The sequence below is a fragment of the Talpa occidentalis genome, unplaced genomic scaffold, assembly GCF_014898055.3.
Source record: "Talpa occidentalis isolate TD23 unplaced genomic scaffold, MPIMG_talOcc4v2.1 talOcc4.6, whole genome shotgun sequence".
Classification (NCBI taxonomy): Eukaryota; Metazoa; Chordata; class Mammalia; order Eulipotyphla; family Talpidae; genus Talpa; species Talpa occidentalis.
Window position 1 is genome coordinate 6,502,022 of NW_023604972.1, and position 13,027 is coordinate 6,515,048.

At 46.2% G+C, this 13,027-nt stretch overlaps 1 protein-coding gene across 2 annotated transcripts in view; it reads left to right on the forward strand.

The window, feature by feature from the left end:
- LOC119261103 (ADP-ribosyl cyclase/cyclic ADP-ribose hydrolase 1-like) overlaps nucleotides 1–13,027 on the forward strand; it is a 102,953-nt gene that overhangs the window by 84,806 nt on the left and 5,120 nt on the right. For both annotated transcript variants that reach the window (XM_054688059.1, XM_037530327.2), the window contains exon 4: nucleotides 10,040–10,125. In XM_054688059.1, coding sequence (XP_054544034.1) covers nucleotides 10,040–10,125 — 86 coding nt within the window. The remainder of the gene's footprint in view (nucleotides 1–10,039; nucleotides 10,126–13,027) is intronic.

Below are 13,027 nucleotides of genomic sequence, written 5' to 3' on the forward strand. Positions count from 1 at the left end.
GAGTGGGGAGCAGAACAGGGAGACTGACCAAAATACACTGCTGAGGGGAGCAGCAGGCGAGTGAGGAGAGGTCTGCTGGGACAGGGAAATTCCCTGGCTGGGGATCAGACTGGCGCTGGAGTGGCTGCAGACAGCCTCACAGGTTGTGTAGTAACTCCTTGTGCCACCAGGGCTGGCCCTCGAATGTCTTCTAGAAAAACTGACTTCGGGCTTTGGGGTGGCCCTGCTCCTTGAGCCTCTGCTCTGGGAGGACAGACACAGCCGGCTTCTGAATTGTTGGGGTTTTGCTTTCTGTAAGGGCAGCGTTTAGGGTGAAAGAATTCGACAGCAGGGTGAGGACCAGGGCGGGACCCAGACGACGTCCTCCTTCCACAGGGCAGCTGGAGATATGGGGTGTGGGTGCAGGGGAGCCGGAGGGGACCCCTTTGGTCTGTCACCTTGCAGGGCAGCAGCGCTGGGAGAGGCGCGGGAGGGAGGAAAGACAACTCAGAGTCCAAGGGGAGAGAGAGAGACACGAAGAGGGGCTCACTCCTCTGGAGGTGCAGCCCATGCCCCCCAAACCACTTCATATTTATTTATTTTTTATTTATTTATTTTTTTTTTTAATAAATTTTATTGTTATATTCCCCATACAATTGCAGCCCCCCCATTCTGACCCCAATCCCTCCCCTCCCACCCCCGCCCCCCTAAAAGTGTCTCTGGTTCATAGTTTTTTGTTGATTTTGATTTTCACTTTCTTATAGATATTCATTTTCCTGGTCCCTTATTTAAGTTTTCTAGATTCCTGCTATGAGTGAGACCATCCGGTATTTTTCTTTTTCTTTCTGGCTTATTTCGCTGAGCATGATCCCTTCCAGCGCCATCCATGTTGCTGCAAATTGCATGTGTTTATCTTTTTTGAATGCTGAGTAATATTCCATGGTGTATATGTACCACATCTTCTTGATCCAGTCATCTATTTTTGGGCATTTGGGTTGTTTCCAAAGCTTAGCTATTGTAAACAGTGCTGCTATAAACATAGGGGTGCAGGTGTTCTTTGGAATTGATGTTTCTGTGTCCTTTGGGTAAATACCTAGGAGTGGAATTGCTGGATCATATGGAAGCTCTATGTTTAGTAGGTCCAGAAATCTCCATACAGCTTTCCACAGTGGTTGGACCAGTTTGCACTCCCACCAACAGTGCAGAAGAGTTCCTTTTTCTCCACACCCTCGCCAACATTTGTTGTTGCTAGTTTTTTTAATATGTGCCATTCTCACTGGTGTAAGATGGTATCTCATGGTAGTTTTGATTTGCATTTCCCTGATGACAAGTGATGTTGAACATTTTTTCATATGCCTGTTGGCCATTTGCATTTCCTCTTCAGAGAAGTTTCTTTTAAGCTCTTCTGCCCATTTTTTGACTGGATTATTTTCTTTGTTGTTGTTGAGTCTCATCAGCTCTTTGCAGATTTTTGTGATCAGTCCTTTATCATTAGTGTTGGGTGCAAAAATGTTCTCCCAGTTGGTGGGGTTTCTCTTTGTTTTTGTTATTGTCTCTTTTGCTGTGCAAAAGCTCTTTAATTTGATGTAGTCCCAGCTGTTTATCTTTGCCTTCACTATCACTGCTTTGGGTGATGTGTCTGTAAAGATGTCTTTGATGTGCAAATCACGTAGTGTTTCGCCTATATTTCCTTCTATATATTTTATGGTTTCAGGTCTTATGTCTAGTTCTTTAATCCATTTTGAGTTGATTTTTGTGTATGGTGTGAGGTGGTGGTCAAGCTTCATTCTTTTGCATGTAGCGACCCAGTTTTCCCAGCACCATTTATTGAACAAACTTTCTTTGCTCCAATGCATATTCTTTGCTCCTTTGTCAAAGATTAGTTGACCATAAATCTGTGGGTTTATTTCTGGATTTTCTATTCGATTCCATTGGTCTGTATGTCTGTTCTTGTTCCAATACCATGCAGTTTTGATGATTATGGCTTTGTAGTATAGTTTGAAGTCTGGGAGTCTGATGCCTCCATTCCCTTCTTTTTTTTTCAGGAGAGCTTTGGCTATTCGGGGTTTTTGGTGATTCCATATGAATTTCATCAATAATTGTTCTATTTCTTTGAAGAATGACATTGAAATTTTGATTGGAATAGCATTGAATCTGTATATTGCTTTTGGTAGGATGGCCATTTTAATAATGTTTATTCTTCCAATCCATGAGCAGGGGACGTCTCTCCATTTCTTTGTGTCTTCTTCTATTTCTTTTAACAGTGTTTTATAGTTTTCTTTGTATAGGTCCTTTACCTCTTTTGTTAGATTTATTCCCAAATATTTGATTTTTTTTGTTTCAATAACAAAAGGGATGGTCTTTTTGATTTCTTCTTCTTCAGATTTATTGTTTGTGTATAGGAAGGCTACTGACTTTTGCGTGTTGATTTTGTATCCTGCCACTTTACTGAACTGATTGATGAGTTGAATTAGCTTTTCTGTGGAGTTTTTGGGGTTCTCTATGTATAATATCATATCATCTGCAAATAGTGATAGTTTGACTTCTTCTTTTCCTATTTGGATTCCTTGGATGTCTTTCTCTTGTCTTATTGCCCTGGCTAGGACTTCCAGTATTATATTGAAAAGCAATGGTGAGAGTGGACATCCTTGTCTTGTTCCAGATCTTAATGGAATTGCTTTCAGCTTTTCACCATTGAGAATGATACTGGCTGTTGGCTTGTCATAGATGGCCTTTATGATGTTGAGGTATGTTCCTTGTATCCCCAGAATTTCAAGGGCTTTTATCATGAATGGGTGTTGCACTTTGTCGAAAGCTTTCTCAGCATCTATTGATATTATCATATGGTTTTTATATTTCTTTTTGTTGATGTGTTGGATAACGTTGATTGATTTTCGGATGTTAAACCATCCTTGTGCCCCTGGAATGAATCCAACTTGGTCGTGGTGAATTATCTTATGGATACATTGTTGGATTCTGATAGCTAGAATTTTATTGAGGATTTTTGCATCAGTGTTCATTAGGGAGATTGGCCTGTAGTTTTCCTTTTTTGTGTTGTCCTTGTTCGGTTTTGGTATTAGTGTAATGTTGGCTTCATAAAACGTGTTTGGTATTGTCCCTTCCTTCTCAATTTTTTGGAAGAGTTTGTGAAGGATAGGCACTAATTCGTCTCTGAATGTTTGGTAGAATTCATTTGTAAATCCATCAGGTCCTGGGCTTTTGTTTTTGGGGAGGTTTTTTATTACCATTTCAATTTCGCTGCTTGTAATTGGTCTGTTTAGGTGTTCTATTTCTTCTTTATCTAGCTTTGGGTGATTGTAGAGTTGTAGGAATTTGTCCATCTCCTCTAGATTGTTAAACTTGTTTCCATATAACTGTTCATAGTAGTTACTGATTATTCTTTTAATTTCTGCTGTGTCCGTTGTGATTTCTCCTCTTTCATTGATGATCCTGTTTCTTTGTGCTTTCTCCCTTTTTTCCTTTGTGAGCCTGGCTAGGGGTTTGTCTATTTTATTGATTTTTTCAAAGAACCAGCTCTTTTTTCATTGATCTTTTGGATTGTTTTTTTAGTTTCAATTTCATTTATTTCTGCTTTGTTTTTATTATTATTTCTTTTCTTCTACTGGTTTTGGGGTTTTTTTGTTGTTCTTTTTCTAGATCTTTGAGCTTCGAGATGAGGTTGTTTCTTTGCGTTCTTTCTTGTTTCTTGATGTGAGCTTCTATTGCTATATATTTTCCTCTTATTACTGCTTTTGCTGCATCCCATACATTTAGGATATTAGTGTCCTCCTTGTCGTTCAATTCAAAAAATTTTTTAATTTCTTCTTTGATCTCCTCATTAGTCCAATGGTCTTCCAGTAGTGTGGTTTTTAATCTCCATGAGGTAGGAAAGTTCCTTGCCTTCTTTTTATGGTTCATTTCTAGTTTGATGCCTTCATGGTCAGAAAAGATGGTTGATATGATTTCAATCTTGGTGTATCTGTTGATGTTTGTCTTGTGCCCCAGTATGTGATCGATCCTGGAGAATGATCCGTGTGCACTTGAGAAAAATGTGTACTCCGTTTTTTTGGGGTTTAGTGTTCTATAGATGTCTGTTAAGCCCAATTGCTCTAGGTCCTTATTTAGAGCTTTGGTTTCTTTACTTATTTTTTGTCTTGTTGATCTATCCATTGTTGATAGTGGTGTGTTGAAGTCTCCCACTACGTATGTGTTTTCTCTGATGTCTGTTTTCAGAGAGGACAATAGTTGTCTGATATATTTTGGTGCTCCTTCGTTTGGTGAGTATATGTTAATGAGTGTTATTTCTTCTTGAAGTATTGTCCCCTTGATCATAATGTAGTGACCATTGGGGTCTCTTTTTATCTTTTTGAGTTTGAAATCTGTTTTATCTGATATAAGTATAGCTGTTCCTGCTTTCTTTTTTGGTCCATTTGCTTGTAGGATTGTTTTCCATCCTTTAACTTTGAGCCTATTTTTATCTTTTGTAGCTAAATGTGTTTCCTGGAGACAGCAAAAGGTTGGGTTTTGTTTCTTAATCCAGGCTGCCACTCTGTGTCTTTTTATTGAAGAGTTTAGTCCATTTACATTTAGAGTTAATATTGATATGTTAACATCTGTATTTGCCATTGTGTTTGTCTTTCCTTTGATTTTATTTATTTATTCTTTTAATAACTTTTTTTTTCTTTTTTTTTGGCCTTCTTTCATTGTTATTCGTCCCTCTGAGGTTCTGGCTTTAGGACTCCTTGTAGTATTTTTTGGAGTGGGGGTTTAGTTGCAATGAAATTCCGGAGTTTCTGTTTGTCTGGGAAGGTCCATATTCTTTCTTCAAAGAGGAAGGAGAGCTTTGCGGGATAGAGTATTCTTGGTTGGCATCTGTTTTCTTGGAGTCTGTTGACTATGTCCCTCCACTCTCTCCTTGCCCGTAGTGTTTCTTCGGAGAAGTCTGATGTCAGCCTGATTGGTTTTCCTTTGAATGTTATCTGTTTCTTCCCTCTTGCCAGCTTCATTATTTTTTCCTTGTCCTGGATTCTTGGGAGCTTTACTATTATGTGTCTTGCTGTATTTTTCCTTTCGTCGTGGAAGTTTGGTGTTCTTCTTGCTTCTTGTATATCAATTTTCAGCTCCTTCTTCACATTTGGGAAGTTCTCTTCAATTATCTCTTTGAATATTTTCTCTGTTCCTACATCTCTCTCCTCTCCTTCTGGTATTCCTATAACTCTTATATTTCCTTTCCTCATGGAGTCAGATAGTTCCCGAAGTCTTTCTTCGTTCTTTTTCCTTCGTACTTCTCTTTCCTTTTCTGTTTTGGTTCTTTTTATTTCTGTGTCTTCAAGATTACTTATTCGTTCTTCCATTTCATCTATTCTGCTTTCATTGCTTTTCCCAGAATTCTTTAGTTCTTCCATTAATTCTTTGATCTCCTGCATTTCTTTTACTTCCCTCTTTAGGGACTCAATTTCTTTCTTCTGACCATTGTTTTCCCTCTCTAGGGACTCAATTGCATTCTTCTGATCGTTGATTATTTTTCCCTTATCATTGTTTTCCTTTATGACTTCTGTCAGTTTTTTAATCACGGCAATTTTAAATTCTCTTTCTGGAAGGCTCAGAAATTCTTCCAAGTTATTGTCTTTGCAATCTGGGGGCTGGCTTTCTTCTTGTGGTGTGCTTTTTCTCTGGAGAGTTGCTAGGTTGCGTGTGGTTCTTCTCCTCCCTACTGTCTGTTTTCTAATTTGCCGTATGCGTTGGGACACTGTGTTGTTGGGACTGGCCGGCATCTTGGGTGGGCTTCTCTGTTCCCCTCTGGTTCTTCCAGGAGTCATCTGTCAGTTTCAAGCAGCCTTTAATGGAGAAAGGTCCCTGTTCTAAAATGCCGATGTGGGGACACACTCCCCTGTGCGCCTGGTCTGCCCCGGCGGTGGGTTCCTGCTCCCCTCTGGGCTTGGACTGCAGGCCAGAGGGGGTCTGGCGTGGGCGAACTTCCCCCGCTCACCTCTGGCTCCTGAGGAAGCCTTCTGCAGGTAGTCTTTACTGAAGAAATGTCCCTGTTCTAAAATGGTGATGTGGGACACACTCCCTGCGCATCTGGTCTCAGGCACACTCTTCTGCGCGCCTGGTCTGCCCCGGCTGTGGGTGGTCGCTCTCCCTGTGGGCTCAGACTACTTGTTCGGAAGGAGCCAGGTGTGGGCTAACTCCCCAGCTGGCCACTAGCTCCTTCAGTAGCCTGTGCTGGGGTCAAGTCGCTAGGTGGCGCCAGAGATCTCTCCTGGAGCCCTTGGGGAGCTGATTTTCCACCCCGTGGGACAGGGAGCAGAGCGGGGATGGTAGGGTACACCTCAACGGCTTTGGGGTGCTGTGTCTGCCTTGTGCCCCACCGTCGTGGGAACCCACGCCCCTAATTTCGTGCCCCGGGTCTCAGTTCCAAAGCCCTCAGTTCCAGGACGCGGGCTGTAGCCCAGATCAGTGGCGCGGGAATGGCGCCTTTTGAATCCCGCTCCCGTGCCTGGGCGCCTTGTTCCTGCTCACTCAGGGAGGGCCTCCGCCGTCTCCCTGCAAGCCTAGGTCGCAGGCGCGGGGACCTGGGCAGCTGCGATCCGGTCTGGATCCGCGCCACTTTCCGCGCAAGCTTACCGGGCGGCCGGGGCTGTGTGCTGGTGCTGGTCTCCTCCTGGGGGCGGGGCTCTCTTTAATGGTGCCTGGAGCTCACCTCCGCGGCGGATCCTGCAGGGTTCGCCTCAGCTCCCGTTCACGGGGTGTGGTGGCTGCAATAGTTCCTTTCCACTCACAGTCCCGCTTGCTGCGTCCGTTTTTCTTGTTGGCCGTTTTGGTTTGTTGTTTCCTCCTCTCTGCCGGTCGGAGAGTGCCGCCTCTGTGGGCGGGGGAGGGGAGCAGGGTTCTGCGCTTCCCTCCCTTCTAGTCCTCTTTTATGGCCACTTTCTTCTTCGGGCAGTTCGCTGGCGTCACCCGTTTATCTTCCGTGTCCCAGTTCTCACTGGGACCTGCTGCTTTTCCTCCCTATTCACTTTTTTTAATGGGAGATCTTACTCGCAGCGTCTCCTCGCTGCCATGTTGCTCCGCCCTCTCACTTCATATTTATTGGGGATGACATTGGGGGAAGGTGGGCAGGTCCGTGGAGGAATGGGGTGGTGGGGAGGTGGATTGGGGATGCAGAAATGTCTGGCACGACTAGGGAGGAGCAGTGACTAGGGCTCCATTTGAGCTGCTGATCAAACCTCCCTCTCTCTAGACCCTGTGACCCTTGACTTCCCGACCAGGTGGTCGAGCTGGTTGCGCTCACCTGGCCATAATGTCCGCTGCTGTGTTCAGCAGATGCTGGATTTCCCGTATGTTCCTCATCCCAAGGCTTTTGTCCTGGTGAGGGGCCTCCTGCCTGACTCCACATTGTAGCTTTGTTGTAGAGCAACCCCGATACAAAACGGGGTGCCTGACTGTGGGTCCTCACCCGCGCGCTTAAAAGGACAATTGTTAGGGGGAAAGGATGTCCTGAGATAATCTCATACAGGCTTTGTGGACTCCACCCCCACTCCAGACTAAAGCCATCAGGACATTGGGAAAGACAAATCCCATCACCACCAAGGGGAGGGTGGCTGGGACCTGAGGGTGGAGTTGGGCAGCCAGGTTGGATATAAAAACCAAACACGTGGGCCTTGCTCTCTCTCTGGCTCGCGATCGCTCGCCTCCTGGCTTCACCGCTCCTGGCTGGCGGCCAGCTCTCAGAGCGCCATTTTGGGATTCCTGATCGGCGGATCGGGTAGGACTCATTTAAAACTTTGTCTCCCACTTTTCTCCCAGAGCTGTACATTTCCTCATTTCCCTTTCCCTTGTAAATAAACCTTTTATTAACCTTTCACGTGTGCCTGCAGTAGAGCATTGATAAGTCCTTTTAAGCGCGCGGGTGAGGACCCACAGTCAGGCACCCCGTTTTGTATCGGGGTTGCTCTACAACAGTTTGGCGCCCAACGTGGTTTCCAAGTTACACCCGCCCTTGGTGGTGATGGGATTTGTCTTTCCCAATGTCCTGATGGCTTTAGTCTGGAGTGGGGGTGGAGTCCACAAAGCCTGTAAGAGATTATCTCAGGACATCCTTTCCCCCTAACAGCTTGACCAGCAGGAACTCTGGGACCAAGACCACATCCCGAGAACAAGGGGGCTGGGAAACCTTAGGTCTCTGCCATTTTTCAGAAGTCGCTGTATCTTGCCCAGAAAGACCCAAAACACCTTAATATGAGAAGGTGGTTTCTCCTCAGAAAACCTTGCTGAGGGCCACACCAGCCTCCCCTAGTGTGCTGCTGGCCACCCCAACCCGTTTCTCTGGTTTATTTGAGGATACTGATACTGGAACTGTCAGTTTTCGGGCCTAGTCTCCCAGCCAGGAACAGATGCAACCTGCAGGGGCAGTGCTGAGTATAGGCCCCCAAAGCCTCAGACCCTCAGGCAAGCAGCGAGAGGGGGCAGGTTTGTTTAGGGAAAGAAATCTTTTATTGAGGAGAAAAGGAACAGAAATGAAGTGGGACTCCCAGCCCATGAATCCAGCCCTGGGAGGGCCAAGGAAGCCACAGTGGAGGCCTGTCTCAGGGAATATGCACCTTCTTTCCCTGATGATTCCAAAGCTCCACCAGGGTCTTTGTGAGTGGTTAGTTCTGGGTGGTCTCATCACTGCCTCAATGTCTCTGTGCCCGGAGCTACGTCTCTGTGTCCCACCTTCTCTTTCCTCTTTATTGTCCTCAAATTGGAATGTCCTCTTGACCTTAGTACTGGGGTGTTTGATTAGTCCCCTTTGGAATTTGTTGTCCTTTTCTTTGGAGCCTTCCTTAGCTCTCCTGAAGTCCCTGCACTGTCCTGAGGCTGCCTCATGATCCCTGACTTGCCCTAGGGTTCAATAATAGATCATGTGATGGCTAAAGGTGAGAACTTCTGTTCATCCTTCCAATCTTAGGACTAACACAATAAGTGTTTGTGCAGTCAAATGCAGTGAGAAAATGGAAATGTATATATTTTACTAATAATACATATTATTCCATTGTTTAGCTGTAAAGGAAGGAAATCCTGCCCTCTATAACAGCCTATATCAGCTTGGAGGGCATCATGCTATTGAAACAAGACAAACAGAGAAAGATAAATACTGTATGACATCACATGTGAAGTCTGACAAAACAGAAACATTAAGTTAACAAAAACAGAGTCAAAACGCAGCAGGGGCTGGAAGGTGGAGGGGCTAGGGAGGGGGTGGTGAAAGGGAACCAACTCTGCCTTACAGGATAAAGAAGTTCTGAGCATCTGTGTGCAGCGAGGTGATGACACTTGATAACACTGTGTCATGTGATTGAAATTGGCAAAGGGAGAAGGTCTTAGATGTTCTCATGAAAATAAAAACATACATTTTAGGTGATGCATGTGCTAGTCAACTAGATGGGGAATCTTTTCACAATATATACAGATATCAAGTCATCAGGTTTTACAATCGAAATAGATTATGACTTTATTTGTCTGTTATACATCTATAAAAAGAAAACAAATGTCATTCATGCAAATATCCTTAGGCTAAGCAACTCAGAAACTGTTTCATATTCTCCATGGCAGCTCCCCAATGATAGTGCTCTTCTTGATGGGGAGGAGTGTAGACATTTTACTCAGGGGGTCTGGATCCTAAGGGTGTGGGGAGAGGGAGGAGAGCTGTCAACAAGAGAGTGTTGGCAGGAAACAGAGCAGCAGGTGGCCAGAGGCCCCCTGAGGGCCTAGTTTCACACCTAAGTCTTCCTGGATGTGGGAAGAGCCTGGGGCTGCTCTGCCAGGTGAGCTCTGGCTGTCATATCCCAGCATGATGACTCAGAGCTGGTCACCTCATTCCCCTTTGGTGCTTGGAGGGCAAGGTAAGGATCTGGAAGGGAATCAGGGCACTAAGTGAAATTGGGTGGAGATGTGTCCATTCTCCTCCTCCTTGGCAGTGGGAAAATGTCTCCACCAGCTGGAAGACCTGGGGAAGAATGGGGCTAAATTAAACTCTTTTCCATTTCAATTACTTTCTGTAAACTGTGTCTTTTAGAAGTGAAGTTTGGCCCTTATCAAGAAAAGAATGGAATCTGCCCTATGGGTCCTACCCGAGTATTCTGGGATGTGGCGTCCAAATGGGTAAGCACCAGCAGTGAAATGCTAGAATTCTGGAGACCCAAGAACTTAAAGGTCAATGGTTGGTTTTCTTTCTTTTTGGATCACAGGACCTTTTAGGAAAAACTATGTAGGATTCAATCTTTCCTGAGAAGGACTTTCATAAGCCCCTTCCAGAAGATTTTCACATATAGCTTTGGGGTTTCATGGAGGGTCCAGGCCCCCAGTTGAAGAGAATCCCCGGGCTCATCCTTCCATTCTTTGACTTTGGCTGCCAGGACACTCAGACTGTTTTAATCATCTGATCCAGGTGTTGGCCAATGTGGATTCTGAACAATCCTAAGAGTCCAGGTTTACAGGCCACTTCCCTGCCAGGCACATTCCTTGGCTGTTCCGTGGATTAAAATCTTTCATTCTCACAAGAACCCCACGAAGTAGGTTCCATGCACATCACGTGTGTTTTACAGGTGACAGATTGGAGGTCTCGGTAAATAAAATATCTGCTAAAAGTAAAGGTAAGTGAAATGTTAGCCTTGGAGCAGAAAACACGGTAAAGGTGACCAGGGACACTCTACTGTTACCAAGCAACCAGCTTCCCACCCTATTTCTGGGGGGAATTGGGGTGTAGGCTGGGGACACAGTGGTGAAAAAATTCTGAGACAGAGCAGGGAATAGAAAAGGCAGCTTTATTGAACCAAAGAGTTAAGGGAAGCAGCAGGTGAGACAGAAGCCTTGGTCCGCTGTGCAGGGAGGGTCTCGGGGCGCTGTTCAGACTCCAGGCATCACTGACTGGGTAGGGTGCTGGCTTGGGTGTGACCTGACTCATGACCTGGATCATGCAGGAGGGATCAGTTTTTAGGGCAGCCCGTCTGCTCCCTTTATTCATTCCAGCCCCCCAGCCCAGCGCCCCCACCCACCTCCAGCCCAACTTGCTTGCTGGGAATGACACCACCACATGCCTGATGTGCGGAGACCAGGTTATTATGACACCAGGATTGAGTAAAGGAAATATCTTCATGGAGGTTGAATTGGTAAGGAGACAGGAGATCAGCTTAAAGCTGCCTCCCCCCCCCCACCAGTTCAGAAAGGGGATAAAATTATAGAGGCTTTGGAGACTAGGTTGAGGGCAAAGGAGCAAAGTTTTATTGGCTGACACGCATCTTAGAGGCAAAGAAATGTGGACTTGACTGAAGTTCGCTTACAACTGGCTAATTCCAAGGCAGTTCATGCATCAAGGGACTTTCCTTCAGACACTGGAATTTGCATTTCTGTGGGGAGCCCCTGGCCTCTGGGCAGCCCCTCCTCTGCATCTGCAGGTGTGTTCTCCGGCTGGCCTGGCGCTCAGCTCCATGTCATCCCATAAGCCTCTAGGTGCTGCTGTGTCTAAAAAGTAAACCTCAGGGAGAGGCAGGTTTCCATAGACACACACAGACAGAATGTTCTAGGGCCTGAAATCCATCTAGTGACTTAAGCTCAGTGACTCTGGCATGGAGAGATCCCCCGGGACTGCACCTTTATCTTCGCCAGATCTCAGAGATGTGTGTCCATGACCTTCTTTCATCAGACTCCATCCTTCCGTCTCTGACACAGAGACAGTGTGGCTTGGTGGTTGCACCCTGTCTTCCTTCCTTGCTGCCAAGACACATGACCTTGGGGAAAATTGCCCCAATACTTACTCTGTGGGGCTCTTGCTAATTCTATTTTGCGGGATCCCTGCTCAGCTACCTGACAGCACTCCACTGAGTTACCCCTGTGACTGGTGACCCCCACCACTGGCCTCTGTGCCTCATACCTGGAGGGAAGAGACACGCTGGGTTTCATAATCCGTTTCAATTTCTCTCTACGGTGATTTACCACTTGCAGGATAAAGGCAAAGCCCGTGACTAAACATCCATGAACCTGAATTCCATGAACTGACTCTTCTATTTCACTTCAGCATCCACTGAGGGGTCCCCCAAATCGCCCCTATTCTCTCAAGCCCCCTGACCTTTCTGTTGGCAGCAGCCTCCTTGACTCGACGACATCCTGTTCATCCTTCGGGTTTGGTCTTTGTTGCCCTCCATGACCTCTTCCTGCCCTTCCTCATCTCCCTCACAGGGAACTGCACTTCTGGCTCCTGGTTCCTTCCTTTTCCTCCCTCTGCTCCTGTGACAGGGTTTCCTGGGCGCCCCCTCTGCCATGGGTTGCCCACCCAATCCCCTCCCCCCACCCTGGTCACAGCCAGCAGGGGGTCACAACTCTCAAGCTTTCCCATTGCTGGTGGTTAAGCTCCTCACCACAGTACCATATTGTTAGGTCACATGGAGGATGTGGGATACTGCTGTTGTTCAGGGAAGGGACTGGAGCTGTCCTGGAGTCCTGGTGAGCCTCCTGGGGAACATGTCATTGCCTTTGTTTTGTTCCTTTTGAATCCCCCAGGCCTAGCCCAGACGCCAGCTAAATGTTTGCTGCACGGTGAGCTACAACTCCTGGCTTCATAATGTCACCATGCATTTCTCTTTGGGCCTGTCCAGGGCTCAGTGTCACCTTCTCTCCTACCTCCCTCCTCTTGGCTCACCCATTTCTTCCACTGCTTAACTCCCAAGGTGAAATGCTCAGTGTCTACACTGCAGGTCCCAGAAAGTGTTCGCTTCCTTCCCCAGTGAAGTTCCCCTCAGTCTCTACACTTCCGGCTTCTGGACCCTAATTTAGCTCCCCTGGGAACAATGACATTGACCTTCATTGTTCAGACACAAACTGGAGCCACTCCTTCCAGAATCCCCATGTGACGCGAAATTCCTGCAATGTCTGGGCACGACACTCACAGACCTGACTTCACTGAGCTAGACCCACGCGGGATATTCCATCTTTCACCAGCTGAACCTGGGAGCTGTTTTGGTGGAAGTGCTGGGGTTGGTGCTGACGTTTGCATGCGGACGGATAGTGA